Source organism: Rhododendron vialii, chromosome 6a, assembly GCF_030253575.1.
Source record: "Rhododendron vialii isolate Sample 1 chromosome 6a, ASM3025357v1".
Taxonomy (NCBI): domain Eukaryota; kingdom Viridiplantae; phylum Streptophyta; class Magnoliopsida; order Ericales; family Ericaceae; genus Rhododendron; species Rhododendron vialii.
In genome coordinates this window covers 11,866,514-11,893,177 of record NC_080562.1, presented here as the reverse complement: position 1 = coordinate 11,893,177, position 26,664 = coordinate 11,866,514, and the positions used below count along the sequence as shown (strand labels likewise).

The 26,664-nt window shown below is 45.7% G+C and overlaps 3 protein-coding genes across 3 annotated transcripts; 1 reads left to right on the top strand and 2 right to left on the bottom strand.

The window, feature by feature from the left end:
- Positions 1-2,653: 2,653 nt before the first annotated feature.
- LOC131328889 (uncharacterized) lies at positions 2,654-4,557 on the top strand. The gene is made up of 3 exons (XM_058361850.1): positions 2,654-3,547; positions 3,816-4,259; positions 4,345-4,557. The coding sequence occupies exons 1-3, from the start codon at positions 2,711-2,713 to the stop codon at positions 4,525-4,527; spliced, it is 1,464 nt and encodes a 487-aa protein (XP_058217833.1). The 5' UTR covers positions 2,654-2,710; the 3' UTR covers positions 4,528-4,557.
- A 4,740-nt stretch (positions 4,558-9,297) lies between these two features.
- Positions 9,298-9,828, bottom strand: LOC131328397 (7-deoxyloganetin glucosyltransferase-like). Its single transcript, XM_058361344.1, has one exon. It carries the CDS (start codon positions 9,826-9,828, stop codon positions 9,298-9,300), a length of 531 nt encoding a protein of 176 aa, XP_058217327.1.
- A 93-nt stretch (positions 9,829-9,921) lies between these two features.
- Positions 9,922-25,147, bottom strand: LOC131328888 (7-deoxyloganetin glucosyltransferase-like). Its single transcript, XM_058361849.1, has 2 exons — positions 24,570-25,147; positions 9,922-10,217 (listed from the first exon to the last, which is right to left on the bottom strand). Exons 1-2 carry the CDS (start codon positions 25,084-25,086, stop codon positions 9,922-9,924), a joined length of 813 nt encoding a protein of 270 aa, XP_058217832.1. The 5' UTR covers positions 25,087-25,147.
- Positions 25,148-26,664: the final 1,517 nt, after the last annotated feature.

Sequence of the window (26,664 nt, the reverse complement as noted above, 5' to 3'; positions counted from 1 at the left end):
CGAGGTTTCTACGACTAAAAAATTTGGGAAATCTGGGGGTTTGGGGGTTTTCGTATTTTTTAAATTGTTTATCCTAAAAATCCGAACCCATGGCTTAAAAATTACGGGGGTTTAGGGATCTTTGAATTATGTTACATTTTTTCAAGTCCTAGATCTGAGATTAGGGTTTTAAAATTTGAAAATTTGGGGTTTTCGTTTTTTTAAAATTGTTTACCCTAAAAATCCGACATTAGGGCTTAAAAATTAGGGGGTTTTAGGGATCTTCAAATTATGTAATTTTTTTGCAAGTCCGAGATCCGAGATTAGGTTTTAAAATTTGGGTATTTTTTAACTTTTTATATATTTAACCCTAAAGTATGAGATGGGGATTATAAAATTGAGATTAGGGCTTAAAGAAATTGGGTATTACATTGGGGTTAAAAAATTAGACCGAAACCCTAAAAAGTTGGGAAATTTTGATTTATTTAATTAACCTAGGGTATAAAATACTTGTTGATTGATTTGGATGTGCATTAATTAAGTTAGGGTATAAAATAATGGCTTTAAAATATTGGGGATTAGGGATTACGGGTGGTGCTTAAAAAATTATGGTTTAGGCCTTAGAATATTATTGTTAATATAGTAAAGTAAGGCTTCATAAAGCTCAGGGAATAAATAATTCTTGTCTTTGGATTAGGGATTACGGCTGGTGCTTAAAAATTATGGTTTAGGCCTTAGAATATTATTGTTAATATAGTAAAGTAAGGCTTCATAAAGTTCAGGGAATAAAAAATTCTTGTCTTTTAATAGTAGAGTAAAATATTGTTCTTCTCCCGTTATTAATATAAGTTATTTGTCGCACAAAAATCATGGTGGACCTCAGGTGTACATTGCTCATGCGTGTAGGTGGTAGACTTGTCAGGGGTTTGCAGTCAGAATACTTGAATGGGGTTATTGCCGAAACAAAGGTAGACCCAGATTCCTTCAGCTTTTATGAGTTGATGGATATAATTAGGCAAATGGGGTACGGACTAACAGATAGTAATGGAGTAACGGAACAAGTAACTGTGTATTATAAACTTCCAATGCATGACATGAATGATGGATTAGTTAACTTGACATCTTATTATGACATGCTTGAAATGTTTGCAGTGCATTCTTCTGGTAAGAAGTATATGGTTATTGATCTATATGTTAATTGTCCCAATGTGGTAGAGTCTGACGAGGATCGTGAGCCAGATGTGGAGGTGATAGGTAGAGATAGAAATACTAGTGCAGACCCTAGCTCCATAACTGAATTAGGAGGTGGTTTAGAAATAGGAAATGGTCAGGGGGGTGGTGAATTACAAGGAATTGAACACGTAGAAGAACCAGTTGTTGATGAAGAAGGGGAGGGAGTAGGTAATGAATGTGTGACTGCAGATGAAGACGAAGAAAGAGTAAGTGCTCAAATGGATGAGGATAGTGAGTCAGACTGTGAGTCGCAGCCTAATGATGATAGTGAAACTTCTTGTGACTCTTTTAGTGGGGTAGAGGAGTCTTCTGATGAAGAGGAAGAGGAGAACATAGCTTTGGTTAGTCTAGGTACCTATAACCTTCAAACAGAATGTGGTGAGAGGGATTCTGATAGTTATGAAAACGAGTTGGTTGAGGAAGGTGAAGATGGAAAGCTTGCTTTTTGTGAGTTTAAAGACTCTTGCATGAAGAACCCCCAATTAATAGAAGGGATGAAGTTTCCTAATGTGAGGGTGTTTAGGAAATTGTTGAGGGAATATCATATAACGGAGGGGTACACATTTAAATTCGTGAAGAATGAATCTACGAGGGTGACTGTCAAATGTGCATTTGATTGTGGATTTAGACTTCATGCCTCTCCCATGTATGATGAGAAATCATTCCAGATAAAAAATATTTGGCAACAACATACTTGTACTAGAAATTACACAAATAATAATGCAACTTCTTCTTGGCTTTCCAATAAGTACTTAGCCAAACTAAATGATGCACCGGAGACTAAGGTCAAATCAATGAAGAATATTGTGAGGAGGGAGTGGCTCATTAATGTTTCAGAGTATAAGGTGTATAGGGCAAAGAGAAAGGCACTTGAAAAGATTCGGGGAGATCATACTGAACAATACAAAAGGTTGTGGGACTATTGTGAGACGGTGAGAAGGCAGAACCCAGGTAGCATGGCTAAAATTAAGGTGGACAGACCTTGTGATGGACAAGTTCCATTTTTTCAGAGGATGTTCATAAGTTATGATGCACAAGCTAGTGAAGGGTTTCCTAGCAGGTTGCAGACCAATCATTGGATTGGATGCTTATTTTCTGAAAGGTCCATTTGGGGGTCAACTTATGCATGCAGTGGCAAGAGATGGCAACAATCAGAGCTTCCCTTTGGCCTTTGCTGTTGTGGAGTCAGAAACCAAAGATGTTTGGACTTGGTTCATGGGATTATTGGAGGACTTAATTGGGAATCCAGAGGAAATGGGCTGGTGCTTCATGTCTGACAGGCAAAAGGTATTATTAATTGCTTTGTTGAATTCCATATTTACCTATACTTGTTGGTTTACGTAAATGTTTGTCATCTAAATTAACTTCATGATTTTCTTATTAGGGGTTGACTCAAACATTTGCAGCAAAATACCCTACTGTAGAACATAGGTACTGCATTAGGCACATGTATTCAAACTTCAACAAGTTGTACAAGGGGAAATAGTGGAAAGACCTCATGTGGCAGGCTGCATCAGTTTACACAATCCAAGAGTTTGCGGAGAAGATGAGAGAAATTAAAGAGATTGATGAGACTGCCTATGAGTGGTTGATGAGGGAAGAGCCAAGAACATGGGCTAGGTGCATGTACAGTGGAAGGGCTAAGAGCAATAGAATGGATAATAACACAAGTGAAGCTTTCAATCGAGCTATCAAAGATGCAAGAGACCAACCAATCCTTACCATGGCAGAAACTATTAGGAGATACTTAATGACAAGGTTACAACATAGACGTGACCTGTGCAAGGGGTGGAATGGTAAGCTATGTCCGAGGATTGCGAAGAAGGTCAAAAAAACATGTGATAACATGGGGGATTGTGAGGTAATTTATAGTGGGGGCACAACTTTTGAAATCTTGACTGTACTTAGGGGTTTTATTGTGGACATAGGAGAGAGAACATGCACCTGTGGCAAGTGGGATGTGTGTGGGATACCCTGTTCACATGGAATGGCTGCAATTATAACCGACAAAAGTAAGCCTGAAGACTTTGTTCATGAATGCTTCCATGTGGCAACTTTTGCGAAGACATACGAGCCCATGATTAAACCAATTCCAGATGCTTCTATGTGGGTTCGTACGGACCTTAGTCCTCTCATTCCTCCTCCTTTTAGGGCAAGAAGTGGGAGACCAACAAAGGAAAGGAGAAGAGGGCATGATGAGGAACCAAAAAAGAGAGGAGGAGTGAGGAGGCAATATACAACCATTAAATGTAGAATATGCAAGCAGCCTGGACACAATGCAAGGACATGTGCTCAAAAGTCAATAGACACTACAGTAGAACAAGGAGTTGAAAAAGTAAGGACTTTACTTTTTTAAAAAACCATGAACTACTTGTTCTTTGAAGCATATGTGAAATGATATTTGTTTCCTTACAGGATTTGGAAGTGGCAATGCAAGTGGCAATGGAAGTGGTTAGTGGTAGAGGGAGTGGATGTGGACATAAGTCAACAAACACTACAGTAGAACAACAAGTTCAACAAGTAAGGAGTTTACTTTTATAAAAACCATTAAGTACTTTATTCTTTCAAGCATGTGTGAAATGATAAATCTTTCTTCCATACAGGATATGGAAGTGGCAATGGAAGTGGTTGGTGGTAAAGGGAGTGGAAGTGGACGTGGTCGAGGAGGAAGAGGAGGGAATAGTGGTAAAGATGGAAAATGTGTTGCACCATACGCAAGTAAAGCAAGGGGTGATAAAACAAAAGTGGTGGGAGGCACAGGAAGAGGTGGTGACCCAACCTCAAAGCATGTCAATCCCAATGTTCGAGGTAGAGGAAGAGGAAGAGGTGGAAACATTCTTACACTTCCTGGTATAGTCATTAGAGAGGGAGATGCAAACAATCAGGACAATGGTGGAGGGCAAAGACTTGCAACCAATGAGAAGGGTAAAGAAGCGGTTGTTGGTAAAACAAAAGGGAAACAACCAATCGTATGGTTTGGAGGTACAGGTCAGACTCAACCAGTCACAGCAAGTATAGCCCGAATGATTGGTTTGCCATTACCACAGGTATGAATGGGTGGAATAGTTTAGACATTTGTCCACAGTATTATGAATCAAATTTTCAAAAGGTAATGAATGTGTGAAAATGTAGGGATGGAGGAGATCGACAAGGATAGGGGATGCTATTTTTTGGAGTCAACCAGCAGGGTCTTCTGCAGCATCTTGTGGCAGTGGTAGTACCACTGGTAGTGCAACAATGCCAACCGCTGGCCCCAATCAGTTATCCCAAGGAGAATCATTTACCCCAGGCAGTACGCAGAAGTCTAACACGTGAAAACCAACTGTAGTAGTATTTGTTAACCTTATTGACAAATAGTAGTATTTGTTAACCTTAATTAATGGGTAATGTGTATTGCCTATGTGTGGGTATCTTTTGTTCACAATGTGGTATGTTTTGGAATGAATGAGAAAGTGTCGTTCATTATTTCTGGCTGGCCTTATGCCCATTTTGGACTCAATGTGTAATCTGGAAATACTTTTGTGTAATATACATGCTTTGAAGCTTAAAAAGAGCAGTTTATTTTTTTGTAGCTTTAGAAGCTCGATTAATTATGTCTCTGCGGGCCTGTTCGGACAGGGTATTGTAAAAGAGTGTTGTTCAGGTTTAGTGTAGGATTCGGGATGTTATTTGGTCTCTGTTATTGTTCTGCAGGTTCAAAATGCAGGTTTTGGTTTTCTAAATCTTAGGCACATTTGTGTCCAAAGTAGATACACCTGGTGGGGGTGTGTGAGCAAAAACTGGTGCAAAAAATGCAGGTTTTTGGAAATCTGTGATGTATGTAGCTGTTTTGGTTTGTGTAGCTGCTGCATTGTTTTATGCAGCATTGCTGCATTTTGTGGTTCTGATGCATTGTTTGCTTGGCTTCTTGACTGTTAATGCAAGTCATTTGCAGTTCCAAAATCTGAGCAGTCCCATTTTTTTTGTTTTTTTGTTTTTGGCTAAGATGATACGTACACACATCTCAAGGCTAGCACTAAACTTGGTAGGACACTTGTGAGGGTCAACGGGTTAACGACCATTCGGCAACAAAGGTCCATCCAAGTGGTGCATTGTGTGCCAATGGAACAAATATCTCTGTCCCAAACAAGTTTTTTAACTCTGCCTGTGCAATTCTTAGTACACAGCCCGTCCCAAGCCCGGAGAAAAGGAGGAGGGTTGATTAGGTAAAAAACTTGTTGATTTTCACCATATTTTATATTTTTCATTAGGCTTCGTTGGGCAATTGAATCCAGAAATGTGTATGTGAAACTATCTATTAAAAGATCTACCCAGTCGGTACCCGCAGTACCAAAATATTGTTACCCGAAGCCACAGACCAGAAGCTGTGCAATTTTGCAAATTTAGGGTCGCTACCCGTAGCATAAAAAATGCCCTACCCGTATCCACAGATCCGAATCTATACAAATTTGAACAATTTGGACATGTACCCGTAGCCTTAAAAATTATCTACCCTTAATTTTTTTGTTTAAAAAAAACCCCCACGATGAAACCCACCATATAAACCCCAAACCCCTTATTTGTACTTTCTTTTCTCACCCAAAACGATCTCCTTTCAGTCTTTCATCCTCCAAATCAAGAACTTCCAACCATTGATTGTTCGGATTCGAGCTTGGTAAACTTCAAATCACTCCGAAATTCTCTGTCTCTCTCCCAACCAGGTAGGTGTTCGAACCCCTTTCTCTCTCCATGGGCAAGAAACGTGGGTATCACAAGAGTTACCCAAGCGATGGCAGCCGACCAACGATTCTCAAGCCATCAACGGGTGAGGTTGCGGAGCGGGAGGAATGGGTGGCCGAGCAAAGGAAGAAGCAGAAACTGGATGAAGCCGAAAGGGCTAAGCACGATTGGGTGAAATCAGTGAAGAAGAAAGGGGTGACTTGTGAGAGGTGGGTTCGGAAGGCCGATTTCACTGGCGACCCATTCATTGAGGTAATTAAAGCTCAAGGCCTTCTCTTTTTCTTCAAACCTATAGCTGGCTTTTGTGATGGTGTAGTCTGAAATTTTTACTCAAATATGGAGGTCAATAGAACAACAAGGCAGATTACCTCTACTATTGGTTCAAAAAAATTTTTTGTGAACCCTGTTTCAATAGCCACTTATCTGGACAAGTACCAACGCCCACCAGCCGAAGTTGTCACATTTCCAAGTCCGGCATGGTCTCACCCTCCTGATGAAATTAGGGATATGCCCTTACTGATAAGCCCAATTCCTACAAAAATGACAAGTTTGTCTAGGGAAAATTGAGACTTACATTTCGCTTAATTAACAAGCTCGTGCACTACAACCTCAACCCTCTCAGCTCGGAATCAACTCCCTCGCTCAATGATGGAACTTTGTTGTTTGTCTTTAGCCGGTCACAAGAGAAAGTAGATTGGGCTGCTCGGATTTGGGATGCCATGGCTGATTTTAAGGACAAGGGACTGTCAAATTCTAATATTCCGTTCCCAGCTATGATAACTAAGATGTGTGAGGAAGCCGGAGTGAAAGGGGAAAAGGGGGACAATCTGGGTCATCACGGGTGTTATAAAGCCATTGCCAACGTCACAGAGAGAAAAAGTTCCAAAATGTCACATCCTTCTCAGGAAGCTGGACCATCTTGACCCAAGGCAAGGAAGGGCGCTGTGCGGAAAGAGGAATGGAATGAAATAATAGAGACCAATTGTGAGGCGATTCATGCAACCCAAATTCGGATTGAGACAGCTCTTCGGCGGGGGAAGAGGAAAATAGAGAAAAACATGAGGTATCTCAAGTACTGTGCTGAAAAGATTGGGGTGTTCACCAACGAGCCATATGTCCCCACCGTGGAGGATGAGCAGCCAACCACTTCGGAGGAGGATGAAGAAGATGAAGAGAGTGAGTGAGTAAATGAGGGGGAGGTGGTAGTCGTAGTAATAATATTAGGACTCAACTTAATAGTTTGTATTTCTTTCTTTGTAGCTCTGTCGTTTGTGTGTTTGTTGAGCCGGCATGTGGCCAGGACTATGGTTTTTGGTAGGGATGGTGATAGATAAGGGTAGTTCAAACCAAGCTTTGTCGTTACTTGTTTTCATGGGTTCTCTTGTTCTAGAGCTATATTTCAGTTTGTGAATGGATAAAAACTCTGAACTCTTATTTTCGATCAAAACTTGTAGTTGTTAATTTCCTTGTTCTTCAGCAGATTTTTTTCCTTCAAAACTTCAGGGCATTGTGGTTCACAACTATAGTTCTTGGATAGTGTTTGAAGCTTCAAAGCCTATACTTAAAGAACATATTACACTACATTTATGGACTCTCTATTACAATGGCTATAATGCTAGTGATCTCATGCATTTCATAACATAGCTTCAGGGCAAATACAAAGTTTTTTTACCGTGGCTGTGCTTTACACTTGACAGTAGCACACAAACCACAAACACAATGACTACTACTAGTACTACAAGTGTTGTCATTTTTGTTGTCTTCCTTGGCCCAATCTGTGCTGCTAACTTTACATTAATCTCAGTCAACTCTGTTATCTTCACGAACAATGCATCATTTTCTTCTTCCAATTTTTGTTTTCCTCTTCCCAACTCTTTATTCATCATCTTCACCTCTTCAATTTGTCTCTCCAGTTCTTCCTTCTTCGATCCCTTGCATGATCTTAGCATATTCCAACCCTCTTTCCCATGTTGGTGGATCTACCCATATGAAGAAATTGCAGCCATCGCTTTTCTAAATAGTTGGAAGGAACTTATCAGTACATATACAAAACAATAGCATTTAGAATTTTTATTAGGAAGAATTGCAGACAATATACAAAACAATTACATTTAGAATCAAGCTGGATGATATGGATGATATCTTCGTTAGACTTTGTCATTTGTCTTGGATGTTTTGCATTGTAATCTGTTGTCATAATACCAGTAGCTTTGTCACCATTTTTTTGTAGCCTTAGGCATATCTCATCATCATCGTTATCGTTATTAACTTAACTGTTGATTGATTCATGTACCACATTATGTTGCATAGCACTATATTTACGGCGACTCCCATGGAATTGGTCATTTAGCCATTAAAAGACCCCAGTACAGCATGCTAATTACTTAAGTATTTTTTTTCCCATCGGCTAGTATAGCTTGCAAATGTACAAAGTTGAAGCAATGTTTTTTCCTATTCTACAATGCAAAACAATAGTATTTAGGCTTTTTATTAGAAAATGAAAAATTATACAGACAAGAAAACATTTAACTAATTTAATTACCTTGTACTTTAGACAACCAAGAAACCTTCTACCTGGATTTTTCACAGTTAATGAGGGTCTCATCACTGCTTTCCGTCCACAATCGCATATTTCATCTCCATTGTGCTGCAAGTAGTTGTTGGTGTAACTAGAGCTGCTACTCATTTTTGGGTTGGGGATTTAAAAGGGGATTATTTGTGTTTTACAGGAGATAATCTGTTTTTTTTTTTTTGTATTCTGGTTCTGGGCCTTGAAGAGGAAATGGAGGATGGTGTTGGAGAGGAAATGGAGGAGGATGAGGAGGAGGACAAATTAATTAGTTCCAATAGAAGAAGAGGGGTAATTGGGTGGTGTACCTGAAGGGAGGAGGGAGGAGGAGAACGAGGTTGTTGAGATCTCCTCGAGGTAGTGAGTGGAGGTCGTGTTGTGTGAGAGGTGAGAGGGGATGATAGGTAGGGTTGGAGAAGGAGTACAAATGGGTTTTAGGTTTAGGGTTTTTTGTGTTACAGATGATGGAGGTGCGGAGGAGAGGATAGGAGAGAGAGACAGAGAGAGAGAGAGAGGAGAGAGAGATCGTGTATCCAGAGAGAGAGAGAGAGAGAGAGAGAGAGTTATCTGGTGTAAAGCTGTTTAAAAAGGGTGTTAAGAAGGGCATTTTTGTACATTGATTTCCTTTTCCATCCATTTTTGAAATTTTCTGTCTAAATTTATAACAGAATTGGACGGAAAATGGGGGAGGGGGTGAAGTTGCTCAAAATTGGTAGTTAAGGGGGTAAAGTTGCTCAAATTTAAACTTGAGGGGGTTAAGTTGCCAAAAAGTGATAGTTTAGGGGGTCTTTTTGCAATTAAGCCGTAGAGATAAGCACTTGATTGACCAATTTATCAAGGTTCATGATAGACGAACCAGATGATTTTGAAGTAGCTTCATCGGCCAATTTCTTCCACTCCATCGCCTGTTCCTTCATCACCTTCCTCTTTTCCCCAACCATCAACTCTCTCACTACCGTCTCAACTTCATATCTCTTAACATCATTCTGAATCTCCATGCCAATACCCCATTTACCACACCAATACCAACAATCAGTTTGCTGATCTCCAAAAAATGGCCAACACAACATGGGCATCTCACTAGAAATGCTTTCGAGAGTGGAGTTCCACCCACAATGAGTCAGAAAACCTCCGATCGACGGGTGTGACAGGACTTTTTCTTGTGGGCACCAACTTGCTAGCAAGCCTCCCTCCTTGGCCGCAACCACAAACTCCGGGGGAAGAACTGCTGTTTCGTCGACGACAAGATCTGGCCTTATTATCCAAAGAAAGGCTTGATTGCTATTGGAAAGTCCCCAAGCAAACTCCACCATTTGGATGGGTGTCATGACAGTGATGCTCCTGAAATTCACGTAAACAACAGAGTCGTGCTCCTTAGAGTTCAGCCATTCGAGGCATTCTGACTCTTCTTTCCACAGATTTCATCCAATCAAGCTCAGTTTGTCGTCGTTGATCTCATCCTTGAGTAAGTGCAAAGGTCCTACAGGAAAAATCCGAGGGAAAATGGAAGAGAGAGGGTCCAAAACGCCATGCTCAAGTTTCTTGAATGTGTTGAAAACAATAGCAGAAGCTCTATGAGCGTTATTGATTTCGCCCAAACAATACCCCGCCATATTATCATCTAGGCTGGAGGTTAGAGTTAAAGATAGCACATCCTTCAAGTGGATGCCTTCCATGCCAGGTATCCAGTCTATAGTTGTATTCAAATAGCTCACATCTGCACATAATAATAGAGTAATATGATCAGCACCTAGCTAATGATACAAACATTTGAAATAATAATTAAGAGGAAAATAGATTACAACTATGGTAGAGTATTAATTATATTGTAAAACCACCTAGAGCATTTGAATTTTAGCGGTATCAAACCCCAAGCCAATTGGATTTTCCTGGAATAACTTAGAGCCTATTCTTTTTGGGTTTTAAGGAAGGTTCGTAACAGTAATAAGTGGAGAAAGATAAATAGAAAATAATTGTGGGGGTTCGATTTGACGGGACCTTGGCCTGGGTTAGGGTTCTCATTCCGCTGGTTCGTTCTCCTGCTCCTGGACCTGCAACAAGTCACTAGGGCTGGAGTAGCCCAGTGACCCTCTGACGATCAAGTCAGACCTCAGGGGAGAATATAGATCTAGGGTTAGGAAAGAATGGCATACCTCTTTAGGTTAGAGTCCCTTCGTATTTATAGACCTAGGTTTACTTGGCCTCCAAGCTAATGCGTGAAGGGTACGCTCGGGTAACCGCCTCGGGTGACATCACAGATAACGCACCGGATAAGGTGGTTACAGAGCACATGGCCAGGTCTAGCCTAGATGATTCCATCTGCCACGTATCACTCTTGCTCCCCTCCGAGCGAATAACCGAAGGATACATGCCGTGGCCGACCTGTACTGTCCTACGGATCGTACCTCCATGAGACGTCGGCTAACGGTGCTCTGGCTAGGTTACTGAGCCCATAACTGAAGCCTCCACAATAGCCCCTTAACTCACTGGAGCATTGGCCTTTTGCTTTGGGGAGTTAACCCTTTCCGTGAACCATCATGCTTTGACTTTCCAATACTCAGGCCACCGAGGAGACGAACGACGTTAGGGATTACTAGAATGCTAGCCCCAGTATTAGGTGCCACGCGTCGATCATCGCCGAAGGTACTGATGCTACGAGCTGTTTTGGTTCAGGCCATGTCAGTTGATTGGTACGAGCCGTCCTTTCAGGGACACGAGTTCGAGACTCAATGGCTCAGTGATTCGGCGCTCTGACCTCGGTACAGAGCCTTCGCTTTCGTTCGTCAGATGGCGCCACGCGTCAGCAATCCAACGGTTCGGTGCGCGATGCCTCTTTTCTCGCGCGCCCCATTTAGCCGTTCAGGTATAAAAGAGGGAGAGAAAGATGGAACGGGGAACCTCCTCTGCTTTGAAGACGAATCGCCGCCGCCGTGGTTTCCTGCTTTTCGATCAAGATTTCAAGCGCCTGGACAGCGGATCTTTGTTCGAAACTCAGGTATGGTGTTCTATGGGCGACAATCTTCGTGTTTTGAGTATTTTCTTCACGCTTTTTGTTGATTCTAATATGCATTTGGGCGGAACCACCGCTCACCGCGCTCTGGTTAACGGCGGCGCTGGACTTCTCCAGTGCTGTTCATACTTCCCCCGAGGCCTAAACTCATCCTGATATCGTAGGAATAATTACAACCTAGGGCTCTTCCCGAGGAGGAGTCTCCCTTCAAGAACCGAGGTCTTAGAGATTCCGAGGAGTGATGACCATTCCATCCCGAGCGTTAGATCCTTTTTGCTTCTTCCCCAGGCACATAGCTAACGGATTCTTTGCACATTTCCTTCTTTGCTAGGTAGGAGCGAATGGTCATTGAGCTCTCCTCGGATAGCTCCAGTAGTTCAAGCTTTTCTCCCATCGAGATTCCCGAAGATATCCGTCAAACACTTCTGGTCCGAGCGTTCTTCCGAACCCCGGTTGATTGTATTGAGCCACCTGACTCTTCTGCAGCTCTTCGGAAAGTAACATCATTTGACCCCCGCGAGATGGAGGCTGCTAGTACCTCGGACCAAGGGCCGGGACCGTATGCAGAGGCTCCCGAGGAGGTCAGGAGTCGGAGACGACCAATGAGACCATGCTCTTATAGAAACCAATACTTCGACAGCACCTCGGTCGCCTATGCCGAATTCAAGCGGGTTTACAGCATTCCTCAGGATGTTGAGATCCGATTACTACCGAACAACGATCCTAAGGGCCTACCTCATCAACAGAGGAGGTTAATTTTCCCTCTAATGGCGATTACTGAGGGGGGCATCAGATTTTCCCTTCACTTGTTTGTTCGACGGGTGGTCCGAGCCCTTTCCCTTACCTTCTCTCAGCTCACGGTGAATTCTTATCGGATAAAAAATGCTTGACGATTTCCTAGTCCTAAATTAATGGGTTGCCCCAAGCGTAGGGCGGAGACCGACGCAGCACAATATCCGGTAAGTCCGGAGTCGAATCCACAGAGACGGTGATGTGTGCTGACTAAAAATTCGGGTTTAACTAATTTAACGGGCTCTTAGGTAGCCACCCCCTGTCGGTTGTTTGAGATTAACTAAAACTAACAGATAAATTGCTTAAATGATTAAAAAGAGAGGCATGGTCGTAGGGAATTCGGCGCTCGCTACCCAATCAGAATCCACTTGCTTTTCAAGGTTCTAAAAACGGTTAAATTTTAGGGAGAATTGGAAACCCCGAAGGATGCGAATCCTAAGGTTGCCGGTCCCGTACACAGCAGCAAACAGGTTTTGGTCCCCCATTCCAGCTCACATGAGCCCAGGCAATGCCTCGGATTCGTCAAACGGATGTAGTTTTCACCAACTAAATTATTTAATTGAATTAATGTGCAGAAAATTGCGAGACGAATCCTAATTGGGTCGCGGCGCGCCTTACTCAGTGACCAAACCTCAGAAAAACTACTCACTCATTATTAGAAATAAAAGGAAAGGAACTCTAGAATTAATCATGCTTTTAAAACGCGAGATAAAAATAAATAAATAAAATATCTAAGTTAAACAGGAATCAACGAACAACTTTTATAAAGAACAGAAATTAAAACGAGTTATTGAAATGCGAATAATTAAACAAAGCTTCAAATAACTTAAAAGAAATCAAACTCGAAAGAAAAAACAAGTTTTAAACTGCTAGAACAATACTCGGAACAAAACCTCCTGATGGCAGCCTGCGTTCTTTTTCTTCCTCCCTCGAAAAGTGATCTCGGCAGCCGCTTTTGTTCACTGTTAAATCCTCGGGTCCAAAAAAGATCCCTAAACAATAAAACCCTTGTTGCTTTTATACTCTGTTATAATAGGCCGTGTAAAACATGAAAAGCCCATTTTTGTTATTCTCCTCTTGGCCCACTATAACAAAGCCAATACATGTGTGCCTTTTTTTCACTGGACCCACAAGTCCAACTTTATTCTATGCAAGTACATTGTGATTTCCTATGCCAAATCAACAGCCAATGAATTGGCCATGGCAAAGTCAATTACGTGGATGGCATGTGTTGCAAAGCCTTAATCATGCTTCAACCAAACCATTTATTCTTAATTTCCAATCAGAGCTCAGAACAACCGTCTGGAATTAATTTGTTCACCGGATATGCTTTCGCACCAAATTAAATTGAACTTTGCGCTTTATTTGCAAATATTATCCATCGGCTCCGAGAGTTCTGAAACACAATTAACAGGTATCAAAATCCAAATAGCGTGCTAAACAGAGATAACAAGTCTAAGTTAGGGAGCGTAAATAGGCATATTTACGCACCTATCACATAACTAGCATCATAGAGCTGAGGAGACAACACAACCTCACTTTTGGGCTTGAAGAGCTCTTCGGCGTTTATCTATTAGGGGTCAACCGGGAGAGCGACCGTCACTACCTCTCCTGTAGGATTGGTTATGAAACGTTCCTGATCGATCACCTCCCCGATTCCGAAGAATGGGCGAATATCTAAGTCTCGGTCACCGGGAACTTTATGTTTGGTCCCGGCGAGAGCATGGATACCGCTACCACGGTTCAGTTTGAGGCCGGAGCTCCTGGTCGGTGGAATTTCTTCCTTGGAACGCACATTGCATATATTTCTTGACTTGCATGTAATGGTTTCCCTTGATGCTTTCTTGCAGCCGAAGGAGTTGTCGCGGGGCTTCGGGAGAGAGCTGTCCGAGCGCGGATAACAGCTGCCTACGCAATTCCTGTCACGAGCCGGTATGCCCCTGAGCTGCTCGGGTATACCCCATCTTATACCAGTTACTTGAAGAAGAGGTCGAGGCAGCAGGGTGTTCCACGGGCGGGCCGAGGACAAGGGAGAGGGAGAGGTAGGGGGAGGCAGGAAATAAGGGGAGACAGGGGAGTTGGGACCCCAGAGACCGAAGGGAGTGGTTCTGGACCCTTGGGCATGATTCGGGAAGAAATCAGCCGGGAGACCCCTGAAAGAACAGGTCTTAGCAGAGAAATGGCTGGCCCGGGAACTCGGGAGGTGCTGAATAGGCATCAGAGGCCGGGGGGTCGAGGGCTAGGGTCTGTCCCCGATACGATCGGCGCCGGAAGTTCAAGGGCAGTCCCTACTTCTCCGGAAGAGCCTCCGGAGAAGAGGGCTGGGAATGAGGAGGAAGGAGGTGGCCGAGAAGGGAGAGGAGAGACAATTGTGATCGAGGAGGGAGAGGAGCGAGGAGGCGGGACCGGCGGAGAGGAAACCGAAGTTGGTACCCGGGTTCCGGCGAGGGAGGTCCCCTGGCCCCCCGAGGTTCGGCATTATGCAGGTAGGTTGATTCATCATGGCGACAGTGCTTCTTCCAACATCGAGACGGCATATGGGCTGCTCCGGTCTTTTATTCTTCCCAAGGATGCCAGAGCCGTGAAGGGTCGTACCAAAGACCTGACCGGGGAGATAGCACAGGTGCTTTTGAGCGTGAGTACCTGTTTCTCAAACTCTCTTTTGGTTGAGTGTTTATCTTGGTTTATATTTTCTTTTGCCTTCTGTTGACAGGCCGGTGCGCGAGCTCTTGCCATCAATGACAGGTACAAAGGGCAATAGTGGGAGATTGAGGAGCTGAAGTAGGCCCTGCAGATGAATGAAGATGATCTAAGGGTAGCTCAGGAGTCGTGCGACCTCTACCTGGCAGATTTTCGAAGATATGACAGGGAGAGGGTGCTTGCCGAGGGCCGTGCTATGAAGGCCGAAGAGGATGCGGCCACTCTGAGGGCGACACGAGCTCGCGAAGTTGAAGCTGCGAGGGATAAGGGCTATGATGATGGCTGGAACGCGACCGGGGTGGAGTAACAGAAACATGTCCGGGAGATCGAAGCCGAGCTCCATAGGGATCGATTCTTGGACGGACTTCGGTACGGTCATGAAACCCTGGTGAGCAAGCTTAATTTACCAGAAGACTCTGTACTCCAAGCCGTACTTCAGCCGCCCCCCGAAGAGCTCGTGCTACCCGAGGAAGAGGATGATCTGGTGTCGAACCCGGAAGAGCTTCAGGTGTCCGATGAACCAACCAATCCCGACCCCTCTGCTCCTGCTGACGCTTAGGAAGGCTCCGCACCACTCCTTTCTTTTGAGCTTCTCTTCTATCCCCCCCATTTTTTTATTTGACTAGACGGCTCCGGACATTTGGAGTTTGCCGTTCCAGGGTTTGTAAATATTTGATACCGAAGCTGTACCTTTTTGTTTATTGTTTGGCGCTATAACTCGCAATGCTTTGTGAATGAATGCTTTCTTTTCCTGAATGTTATCTTTGGAATGCTTGTATGATTGGTTTGCTGCTTGGGTGATGATGCCCCTGCTTCGGTGAGATTTGAAGAGTTGTAAAGCAATTTTAACCGAAGAATTAACCAAAGCATTTTGCCAAGCATAAAAAGGATGTTTATTCAGGGAAAAGTGACCTGATCCGAAGCCCCTACTTTAGGAGGGTCGGCATGAATCAAATTATGGAATCAGAAGCAAGTATTTATTGAATTTTGAATTTTCACGCCCCTGGTTGTTAACGGAAATAAGCCTAGCGAGGGGTAGACGTGTGAGATTGTGGTACTGCTTGGGGACGTAGGCTGAAGTCGCGAAAGGATATGGCTTCAGCCACAAGTTCAGGACGCAGCGAGTCCGAGCAGTGAGAGACTTTGGTGGGTCGGTATAAGGGGCTCGGGAGGAAGCCGAGTATCCTTAAAGCGAGTGACCAGAAGTCCAAACGACCGAAGAGGTCGGGGCGACTTAGTGGGAATTTTGTCCGAGGGTATCACCTACGAGAGAACAATATCCCTGAAGTCGGTGTAAAACGATCCGGGCAAGAACGGACCGAGTGTAAGTAATTTAAACAGCAAAAAGTACAAGTAGTACTAAGAGAAGAAAATTCTCATTCATACTTGTTGGGGTGCTGTCATTACATAAGCAAGTTGCCTTTGAAACTTAAAAGAAAATGCAACATAAAAGAAATGAATTGGGCTTCGGTAACCGAGTACTATCCATAGAACTTCTTCAGGTTGTTTGCATTCCATGTTTTAGCAATGGGAGAACCATCCAGCTTCTCCAATTTGTAGTTTCCTGAGCCGAGGTGCTTGAGGACTCGGTAGGGGCCCTCCCAGTTGGGCATTAGCTTTTGCTTTTTGGATTTCTCCACCACTTTTTTTCAGACGAGATCATCAAGCTTGAACGACCTAAGGCGGACGCTTCGGTTGTAGCCTTTTGCAACCTCCTGTTGGTACGATGCGAGCTTGATCCTTGCGTTGTCACGTTCCTCTTCGGCTAAGTCGAGGTCCGAAGCAATGCTGTCGTTGTTCACCGACTCATCAAAGTTTTCTGTACGCATTGTCGGGAGTCCGACTTGGAGAGGGATGACCGCCTCCATTCCAAATGCCAAAGAGAAAGGAGTGCGACCGGTGGATCGCCGAGGTATAGTACGGTAGCCCCAGAGTACCCTGAGTAGCTCTTCGGCCCACTTGCCTCGGCGTGATTCGAGTCGTCGCTTAAGTCTTGATGAAATTGCCTTGTTTGCAGCCTCGACCTGTCCGTTGCCCTGGGGGTAAGCCGGAGTGGATGTGTCCCATTTGATGCCGTACTCGTCTAATAGGGCTCAGTATTTCTGTCCGATAAACTGCCGTCCCTTGTCTGTAATAATGGTGAAAGGGACACCGAAGCGCGAAATGATATTTCGCCAAACGAAACGAATGATGTCTGTTTCTTCAATGGTGACCAGGGGCTCGGCCTCGACCCATTTCGAGAAATAATCGGTTGTGGTTAAGAGGAACTTGAATCCACCCGGAGCGACTGGGAGCTTACCAACGATATCCATGCCCCATTGGGAGAAGGGCCAAAGGCTGGTGAGAGAGCTAAGGTCCTGGGCCGGCTAATGGATAATGGGAGCAAACATCTGACACCTCTTGCAACGCTTGACGAACTCTTCAGAATCCTTCTTCATTGTCGGCCACCAATATCCCTGAGTGATGGCTCGGTGGGCGATGGACCGTCCACCGGAGTGACAACCGCTGTCGCCGGCATGAAACTCTTCGATGATGCCCGGAACTTGATGTGGGTGCACAACCAATAAGTATGGTCCGGTAAATGATCTTTAGTAAAGCTTGCCGTTGGGGTTGAGCCAGAAGAGATCGGCTTTGTTTCGGAGTCGGTGAGCGTCTTTCTTGTCGGTAGGCAGGGTGTCATCGCGCAGGTAACCAATGATTTCATCCATCCAACTTGGGCCGAGGTCTATGTTGAGGACCTCGTGTCTTAATATGTCAAGCTCGAAACTGGGCTTATCAATGGCGCTGAAGGAAATAGATCGATGTTCTGAGGAGGAGCAGGCCGAGGCGAGCCCTGCGAGTGCATCGGCGTGGGCATTCTGCACTCGGGCGATATGCTCGACGCGGATAGCCTTAAAAGTTTTGATGAGCTGGACGGTAGAACTAAGGTAGGTCCGCATTCGGTCGTCCCGGGCTTCGTACTCTTCCGACAGCTGGTTGACAATAAGTTGGGAGTCGCTATAGACCACAAGTTCCTCGATGCCCAGTGCTTGGGCGGTCTTGAGCCCGGAGATCAAAGCTTCGTACTCGGCCTCGTTGTTGGAGGCTGGGAAAGTGATAGAAAGGGAGCTTTCGTGCAAGACGCCGGAGGGGGAGAGGAGTACAATCCCAGCTCCTGCGCCTCGGCTGTTGGAGGCGCCATCGACGTACATTTTCCAGATATCGCCGTGGAAGAGCTTTCAAGCAGAGCTTGGATTTGTCTGGAGGGCCGCTTCGGGGCGCGGGGACGGGATCGAAGTGAGAGCGTCGATTGGAGTGAGCTCGGTGATGAAGTCGGCGAGGACTTGAGCTTTGATCGCTGTCCGAGGTTGAAAGTGGGTCTCAAAGTTTGCAAGTTCGACAGCCCATTGAGAGATTCGGTTGGAGAGGTCGGCCTTCTGAAGAAGAGGTTTGAGGGGATACTCGGTTAAGACGATGATGCGATGCGACTGGAAGTATGGGGCAAGTTTTCGGGAGGCTGAGATGAGGGCGCGCATGAGCTTTTCCAGGGGGAGAAAACGTGTCTCAACGGGAGTCATAGTTTTGCTGGAGTAATAGATTGGTTGGTGCTCCTGACCCTCCTGGCGGACGAGCACCGAGCTTACAGCGTGCGGAGAGACAACAAGGTAAAGGAACAAGTCTTTCTGGTCCTGAGGGGTGACAAGGAGTGGAGCCTTGGAAAGATATTCCTTTAGTCGCCAGAGGGCTCGGTCACAGTCTTCTGTCCAATTGAAGCTCCGTCGACTGCACTTTAAAAGTGCGAAGAATGGCTGGTTTTTGTCCGAAGAACGGCTTATAAACCAATTCAGGGCTGCGGCCATGCCAGTCAAACGCTGAACGTCGTGCTTGTTGTGGGGAGCCGAGAGTTGATCAATAGTGAGAATCTGGGAAGGATCGGCTTTAATACCGCGTCGAGAGACGAGGTGGCCAAGAAATTTGCCGGAGCTGACACCGAAGACACACTTCTCGGCATTGAGGCGGAGCTTGTGTTTCTTGAGTATTTCGAAGACTTCGGCGAGGTGAGCTAGATGATTGCTGGCACACATGCTTTTGACTACCATGTCGTCGATGTAAGCTAGCATAGTGTCGCCTAGTAACCGTTCGAACATCTTGGTTACCATTCGCTGAAAAGTGGCCCCGGCATTCTTTAAACCGAAGGGCATAACAAAGTACCCGAAGATGCCGTGGGGGGTGTTGAAGGCCGTGTTCTCGACATCGCCTTCGCTCATGGCAATCTGATGATAGCCCCTGTAGGCATCCAAGAAGTTGAGTCGCTCGTGTCCAGAGGTGGCGTCGACGAGTTGGTCAATACGAGGGAGGGGAAAGAAGTCCTTTGGGCAGGCGTCGTTGAGGTTTGAGTAATCGACACAGACCCGCCATTTGCCATTCTTTTTCTTGACTACGACAGTGTTGGCTAGCCACCTGGGGTACTGAACTTCTCTAATTGCCCCTGCGTTCAAGAGTCGGTTGACTTCTTCAATAACGGCCTCGGAATGAACAGAAGAGGACCGTCGTGCCTTTTGTACGATCGAGCGCTTGGCTCGGTCGATGTTGAGTTCGTGGCAAATGAAGGAGGGGTCGACCCCGGGCATCTCATATGGGGTCCAAGCGAACACTTCGATGTTCCAGTTGAGAAAAGCTACCGTCTCATTCCGATCAGTATCACTAAGTGAGGAACTGACAAGGAAGAAGCGGGAACCGTCTTCGGTTATTGGGATGGTGGCCACGTCTTCTATGGTCTTCTCGTCAGCGGGTCTACCGACGTCCTCCAAAACTAGGGCCTCGAGGACTTCAATAAGATTAATCTGGGAGGTCTGTTTATTATTTCGGACAGTGTTGACATAGCACTTCTTTGCCGCAGTTTGATCTCCGTACAAGTCTTCCTGGTGCCCATGAATACCAATGAAACGGACCACTTGGTGATAGGTGGAGGCAATTGCCTTAAGCTTGTGCAGCCAGGTGCGCCCGACAATTCCGTTGTAAGGGCTAGGGACGTCGACTACCACAAATTTCATTTCAAGAGTCACCGAGCCGGCACGAACTGGAAGAGTGATCATGCCGATAAGAGGAACTTTGGAGGGACAAAGGTCGGTGTCTGGAAGCTTCAGATTCCTGAACAAAGAGTAGTACATGACTTCGGCCGAGCTGCCCTGGTCCACGAGGACACGACGGACGTTGAAAGTTTCGATGCGTAGCGTGACTACAAGGGCATCATTGTGGGGAAGCTGGATGCGGTCGAGATCCTTCTCGGTGAATGTTATCGTCCATTTGGAACCGTCGTCGGTTCTGGGGCGTTTTGGTTTGGGACCGACCAACATGACCTGCTTGGAGGAGGAGGCCTCGTTCAGCTCGTCCCGGATGATGCGAGCGACCTCAGAGTTTAGAGGGCCATGAATGACGTGGATCGTCTGGACCTCTTCCTCGGTGTTGGTTTCGGTACGTTGTGCCCGAGCCGTTGTCTTCTCGTGATCGATGAAGTTGCCGAGGTGGCCACCCGCAACAAGCTGCTCCAAGTAGGCCTTGAAGGGCTTGTAGGCTATGGTGAAGTGACCTTGCTCGTTGTGGTAACTGCATCGGACGATGGGATTCTTGATTTTCCCATTTTCGATTCCTAACTTTTGATTTGGGAAGGAGAAAAAAGGCTGATCCTTCACTTGATCGATGATCCGGTAAATAGGAATGGTGAAGACGGTTTTCTCGGCGTTGAAATCACTTGGCTTCGGTCCCCTCCTCTGCGACTGCTTGATGGTGTTGACCTGTTTCTTTGGTGTTGGGACAAGTGCGGGAACCAGTGTGGATACTGAGGTGTTTAGTGTCTTCGAACTCGTAGGCTTCCCGATGCCTCTTTCCACCTTGGACTCGATGAGCTGACACCAACCCTCAATACGAGTCATAAGGTCCTTCATAGAATTTGGCTTATGGCGAGCGAGGTCGTCATAGACTTGCTCGTCTTGAGAGGTGAGACCGAGCTTGAATCCTTGAGCTGAGATGACGCCATCGCAACCCTCTATCTCATTGAACAGTTCCCAGTAACGTCCGGCGTACTGTTGGAGCGTTTCGTCGTTTTTCTTGCGGAGGGCCAAGAGGGAGTCGATCTCCTTCTCGTGCTTATTGCTAGTTACGAACCGGGCCATGAAGGCATGGCAAAGGGAATCGAATGAGGAAATTGACCGAGCCGGGAGTTGATTGAACCAGGTGAGGCCCAGGTTGCCGAGGCTTGCAGGAAACACTTTGCACAAGAAGGCGTCGTTCGAGGGTTCGTTTCGAAGGAACAGAGACATGACGAGCTTGTACTGAACCAAATGAGTGTATGCCTCGGTCTTGCCGTCGTATTTGGCAAACTTGGGTTGGGTGAATCCCTTGGGAGGGGTAACCGAGTCGATCTCTCTTGTGAAGGGGGAGGTCGTGAGTTGTGTAAGTCGCGCGTGGCGATGAGGTCGGATCGAACGGTCGAGGCCGTCTGGACGCTCAGTCGCTGTGCGCTTCTTGGGGACAAGTTTGTCCAATCGTTCATATTCCTTTCTTTTTGGAGCAACACTAACCGATTTCCTGGGGGAGCGCTCTTGGCGGTGATGACGGTAGCTGTCCCAAGCGGAAGGCTCAAGGCGCTTAGTGACCGAGCTCCTGCTGCGTGTGCCGTCGGGGGGCGAGACGATGGGACTTCTGGCTCGGTGGCCCTTCAGGCGCTCACGGTATCCTTTAGTCTGGGACTCCACAAGGTCGTCATCTCCTCTGGCCGCCCTTGTAAGGCTAGGAGTAGATTTCCGGCCTGTCTTGCCCACTCGGACCGAGTGGGTGGAAGAGGCAGAGATGCGCCCAGCACCGAGCCTCTGGAAGGCCGATGGTCTCCTTCGAAGCTGCATAGGGGAGTGGGAACGGTCCCTATGCGATGTGTCTTTTGTGGCTCGAGCGTCCGCCGCTCTTGGTGGCTCGAGACGATCCTTGACTGAGGGGCGAGATCTGTGCCCCAGCAGGTGACCGACTTCGCAACTGCGAGGGGGGGTGTGACGGTCCTTCCTTTTGCCGCCACTCCCGGAGGAATGAGACGGGGAGATTTGGAGGAGGTGTTTGATCTCCGCCAACTCGACTCGGACGTGTCTGTCGCGCTGCATCACCGTCGTGAGGTCGTCGATTTTCCGCTCAAAATGGCGGATGTAGGAGTGGAGCTCGGAGGACGGGCCTGCGTCTGGAACTGACGCTCCGGCGCCAACTCCGACAGATACATGGGTCTTTCCTAGGGCGGTTGCTCCGCCGGAAGCCAGGTTGTGGTCTACGAGGGAACCAAGCCCGTGGGTGGTACCACCGTGATGTGCGTCGTCGATCTCAACCATGTTCGATTCAGGAACGCTGAACGGAGTAGGAAGGGGGAAGTGGATACTGAAAGGGTGGCCAAGTCCCCAGCGGAGTCGCCAATTGTGGGGGTTCGATTTGACGAGACCTTGGCCTGGGTTAGGGTTCTCCTTCCGCTGGTTCGTTCTCCTGCTCTTGGAACTGCAACAAGTCACTAGGGCTGGAGTAGCCCAGTGACCCTCCGACGATCAAGTTAGACCTCAGGGGAGAATATAGATCTAGGGTTAGGAAAGAATGGCATACCTCTTTAGGTTAGAGTCCCTTCGTATTTATAGACCTAGGTTTACTTGGCCTCCAAGCTAGCGCATGAAGGGTACGCTCGGATAACGGCCTCGGGTGACATCATAGATAACGCACCGGATAAGGTGGTTACAGAGCACATGGCCAGGTCTGGCCTAGATGATTCCATCTGCCACGTATCACTCTTGGTCCCCTCCGAGCGAATAACCGAAGGATACATGCCGTGGCCGACCTGTACTGTCCTGCGGATCGTACCTCCATGAGGCCTCGACTAACGGTGCTCTGGCTAGATTACCGAGCCCATAACCGAAGCCTCCACAATAATTATTAGAAATCATGCACAAAAATTTTGAGACCCCCAAACTAGAGGTGGCAAATTAATGAGCGGGTTTGAGCGGGTTGAAACGGGTCTCGGGTCAAATATGAGTCAAATAGTAAACAAATTGAAATGGATCGGGTCAAATATGTGTCAAGCTAAACCCAAACCCAACCCGTTTCCCTTCATTTTCTCCCATTTTCAAATACTTCCTCTGTCCCAATTTAAATACTTCCTACGGTTTTCAATGCATTTTCAAACTCCAAAAATATATACTCCTACATATTGTTTTTTAAAATTTCTTCCATGAGTACTTTAATTTGGTGTAAGAAATAAAAATAATACTCCGTAATATGTAAAAATACTGGAAAAAAAAATAGGACCCTCTAGGAGAAGTGTGTGTCCAGAGATTGTCGGTGTCTGAGAAGTATCTGACACCGGTACGTGAGCTTTGAGGAAGTGTCCGTGCTTCATACGGGAACCAATTCACCAGAAATATAGCAGAAACAAATTCTTCACCTCACCTATTCTAGAACACCATCCTTTTCAATTACATCTGCTGTATTTAGATTACTGACTTCAGCTTGATTTCTAGATCAAATTTGGAATACGAAATTCAATTGAAGTATTGAACCACATCATCATCCTTCTCTAGATCAAATTCAATTGAAGTTAACGAAATTCAAGTCAATTTTAGATGCGTTTGGCAATACAACTCAGAATATGTAGAGAGAGAGAGGAGTGAGAAAGGTGTGTTGAGGAGCGACGAGCCAAGGCAATCATTTCCCCATGGTTTCTTCCATTTAAAGAACGAATTTTTGATTACGGGCAGTTATAAAAAGGGGCTGGATTTTTAAGTACAACCCATATTGAACCCATTTTCAACCCACTTAAATCCATATAAATATTCTCATGTCAATCCATTATATAATATGGACGGATTGAATTGAATTATAAATGTGCGGGTTTGGACGGATTTAAAAAAATAGGTTGAGATTGTCACCTTTACTCCAAACAAACAAGCCGTTAAAGACGCTATTATCCAAGCTTGAGTGAGTTCGAAATCCCGGGAAAAACAATTCCAGCACAGCACAGCACAATATTGGAAGCGATCGATATACAAGACCAAAGCATAGGATTCGGGGTACGGTAGAGACTCTCCGCGGCTCTGAAATTTTTGGCCCCTGTGCGAGCTTGTAGGATACGGGGCCCATGCATTTATTAGAAAAATAATAGATTCAACTGATGCTATCAACATTTTAAACAACTAGGAAAACTTGTACAATAACTTAGTTTAAATTACACCAAAAAAAAATTACTTAACAATAAATATAGGAAACAAAACATAGTGGTCATAATTCCAAAGTAATACTCCATCCGTTCCTTTTTAAGTGTTCTGTTTTGTACTGTAACTTCAAACTCCAATTTATTAAAAAGACATCATTATTACACATTTCACATTAACATTTTCTTCTATTTTTCCTACTTACCAATCATCATTACACTTTTACTCACTAACTTTTCAAAATGAAATATATTTACCCTCCGAGCTTTACAAAATGGATACTTATTAAGAGACAACTCAAAATAAAATATTGAATTCTAAATAAGGGACGGACGAAGTATTTTGTTAACAATAGTACCTTTGAGTGGTACATAGCCCTTTTCAATAAGATTGGGCAACTGAACAAAGCCCATAAAGCCACAAGCGCTACCTGTCCAGAACAGAACATCAGGAATGCCCAACTCTTCAGCAGCGGTGATAGTGAAGGTCATGGCACCGTCAGAGACTATACAAGTGACGGGTGGGACGTTCGATGAAGCAGTGTCATTTAGTTTGGAGAGAAGATCTCTAAAAGGAGCCAAGCAGTTTTTGCTAGTGGACACACAAAGAGACGGGACGTCTTGTGTGGCATTCAGGTCGGACTCGGGGAGTCCATCGGGTATCGTTTCGAACTGGAACGAGGGAGTTCCATCGAGGGCGTTGAGAGCTCGGGATTTTTGGAGGCGTCTGTGGTTGAACTCTGTGTTAACAAAGGTGATATGGAAGCCTCTGTGGTGGAGGAGTTTTGCTAGTTTCAGCATTGGGTTTATGTGGCCTTGCGCTGGGAATGGGATGCATACTGCATGAGGCTTCTCTAAGTTGGTGAGGAAACCCATTCTCTCTCTCTCTCTCTCTCTCTCTCTCTCTCTCTCTCGGAAAGAATGGATGGTTATGGCAAGTGAATATGGTACCAAATTGTAGACACCCCATTCTGGACTGCCCAGATAACGTTATTTGTCGATCTTTTTATTTCCCCAATGATGATCTTAGTCGAAAACAGTTTAAGGACGAAAGGGTGGTTGAGCTTTGAGCGTCCCGAACCTCTCTCAAAACACCTTTCAAACCCTTCAAACCAGAACCAAACAGCCCCAGCAAAACCCAATTTGACATACGCCAGTGTCCTGAAGGCGTACGCCAGTCACCTGCCACGTGTCAGTCATCGACCAGTGGCCCATCTTTTACTGGCGCACGCCAGTTACTAGTGGCGCACGCCAGTCAAACCCAGTCAAATCAACTTTATTCAGCCACTTGGGCGGGACTTTTGTGCCACCCTGACGTCGGCCACAGTGTCCCTGATGACCGCTTTCGGCCAGGCCCGCTCCCCCTCTCTCCTACACCCCCCATCAAGGCAAGTCCCATGCATTTAATGCATGGGAGGCTCCAACCTTACCTAAAACAGCCAAACAGGGCCTTAGACCAGACTGATCTCAGTCACTCCCCCTCTATAAATACCCCCCTTGCATTCATTTGCAAGGGGTTGGCCTCATTAAGAAGCACAAAGCTTTCTTCACCTCTCTTCTTGCTCTCTATTTCTCTTCTTCCATTGAAAGAGAAAGGAGAACAACCCATCTCCATACACCCTGCTGACATACAGCCACCTTCTTAGCCTCCATCTTCAATCCATAAGTTCAATATCTCCTCCAAACCTCCATACAAAAAGGTATACCACCTTTACGTTCCTTTCTGTTTTCGATCCCTGAGGGGAACCAGCAGGGCCCAGGCTAGTAAACAATACTAGTCCTGCCCCTGAAATGGTAAAAATATGACAATCGTATCAGATGAAAAATGGCGCACGCCAGTACGTCTATGCCGTACGCCAGTCATGGAAGTATGGGCACAACTGGCGCGGGGATCATGGATCGTCATTCCTCTTATTTTATCTTTATGTCGATCACCTTAGCATGCTAATAACCGGTTTACTGCTTTCCATATTTAGAACTGTTTAGTGGTAATATCCTATCTTTTTCATTTCTGTCATATAAAGGCCTCTGGGATCCTTCTGGTCATGTTCCAGAACCCAGATGATGCAAAGCCAAACACTGGAATCAAATGACAAGTGGCGTACGGCAGTAACACACTGGCGTACGGCAGTAGTCCTCTGGGTCCAGTGACTGGCCCTTGCACCTGAAGCGTAAGCTAGGCCTATCTTATGTCCCACACTGTTTTGGGGCGTTCTGCTTTCTTTCACGGCCTAAAGCCATTCATTTTGCCTGTGACAGTGTATATTCCGCTATATTAAACTGCGTGATTTGCCCTGGGTGTGCGCTGGTCCCTTTCCAGAGCCCAGAGGGTTGCAAACAAAGACTGAGAGATCCAAAAAGTGGAGTACGCCAGTTTATATGTGGCGTGCGCATGTTGCGTCACCATGCAGTGGCTCGACCAGTGCATGTTGGCAGAATCTGCTCACGTCACCT

Excerpts from the sequence above, each read along its gene's own strand:
- LOC131328397 (XM_058361344.1), bottom strand. The coding sequence starts at position 9,828 with ATGACACCCATCCAAATGGTGGAGTTTGCTTGGGGACTTTCCAATAGC.
- LOC131328888 (XM_058361849.1), bottom strand. The coding sequence starts at position 25,086 with ATGGGTTTCCTCACCAACTTAGAGAAGCCTCATGCAGTATGCATCCCA. Across the intron at positions 10,218-24,569 it reads GGGCTATGTACCACTCAAAG|ATGTGAGCTATTTGAATACA; the intron begins GTACTATTGTTA and ends TATTATGTGCAG.
- LOC131328889 (XM_058361850.1), top strand. The coding sequence starts at position 2,711 with ATGTGGCAGGCTGCATCAGTTTACACAATCCAAGAGTTTGCGGAGAAG. Across the intron at positions 3,548-3,815 it reads TAGAACAAGGAGTTGAAAAA|GATATGGAAGTGGCAATGGA; the intron begins GTAAGGACTTTA and ends TCTTCCATACAG. Across the intron at positions 4,260-4,344 it reads TTGGTTTGCCATTACCACAG|GGATGGAGGAGATCGACAAG; the intron begins GTATGAATGGGT and ends GTGAAAATGTAG.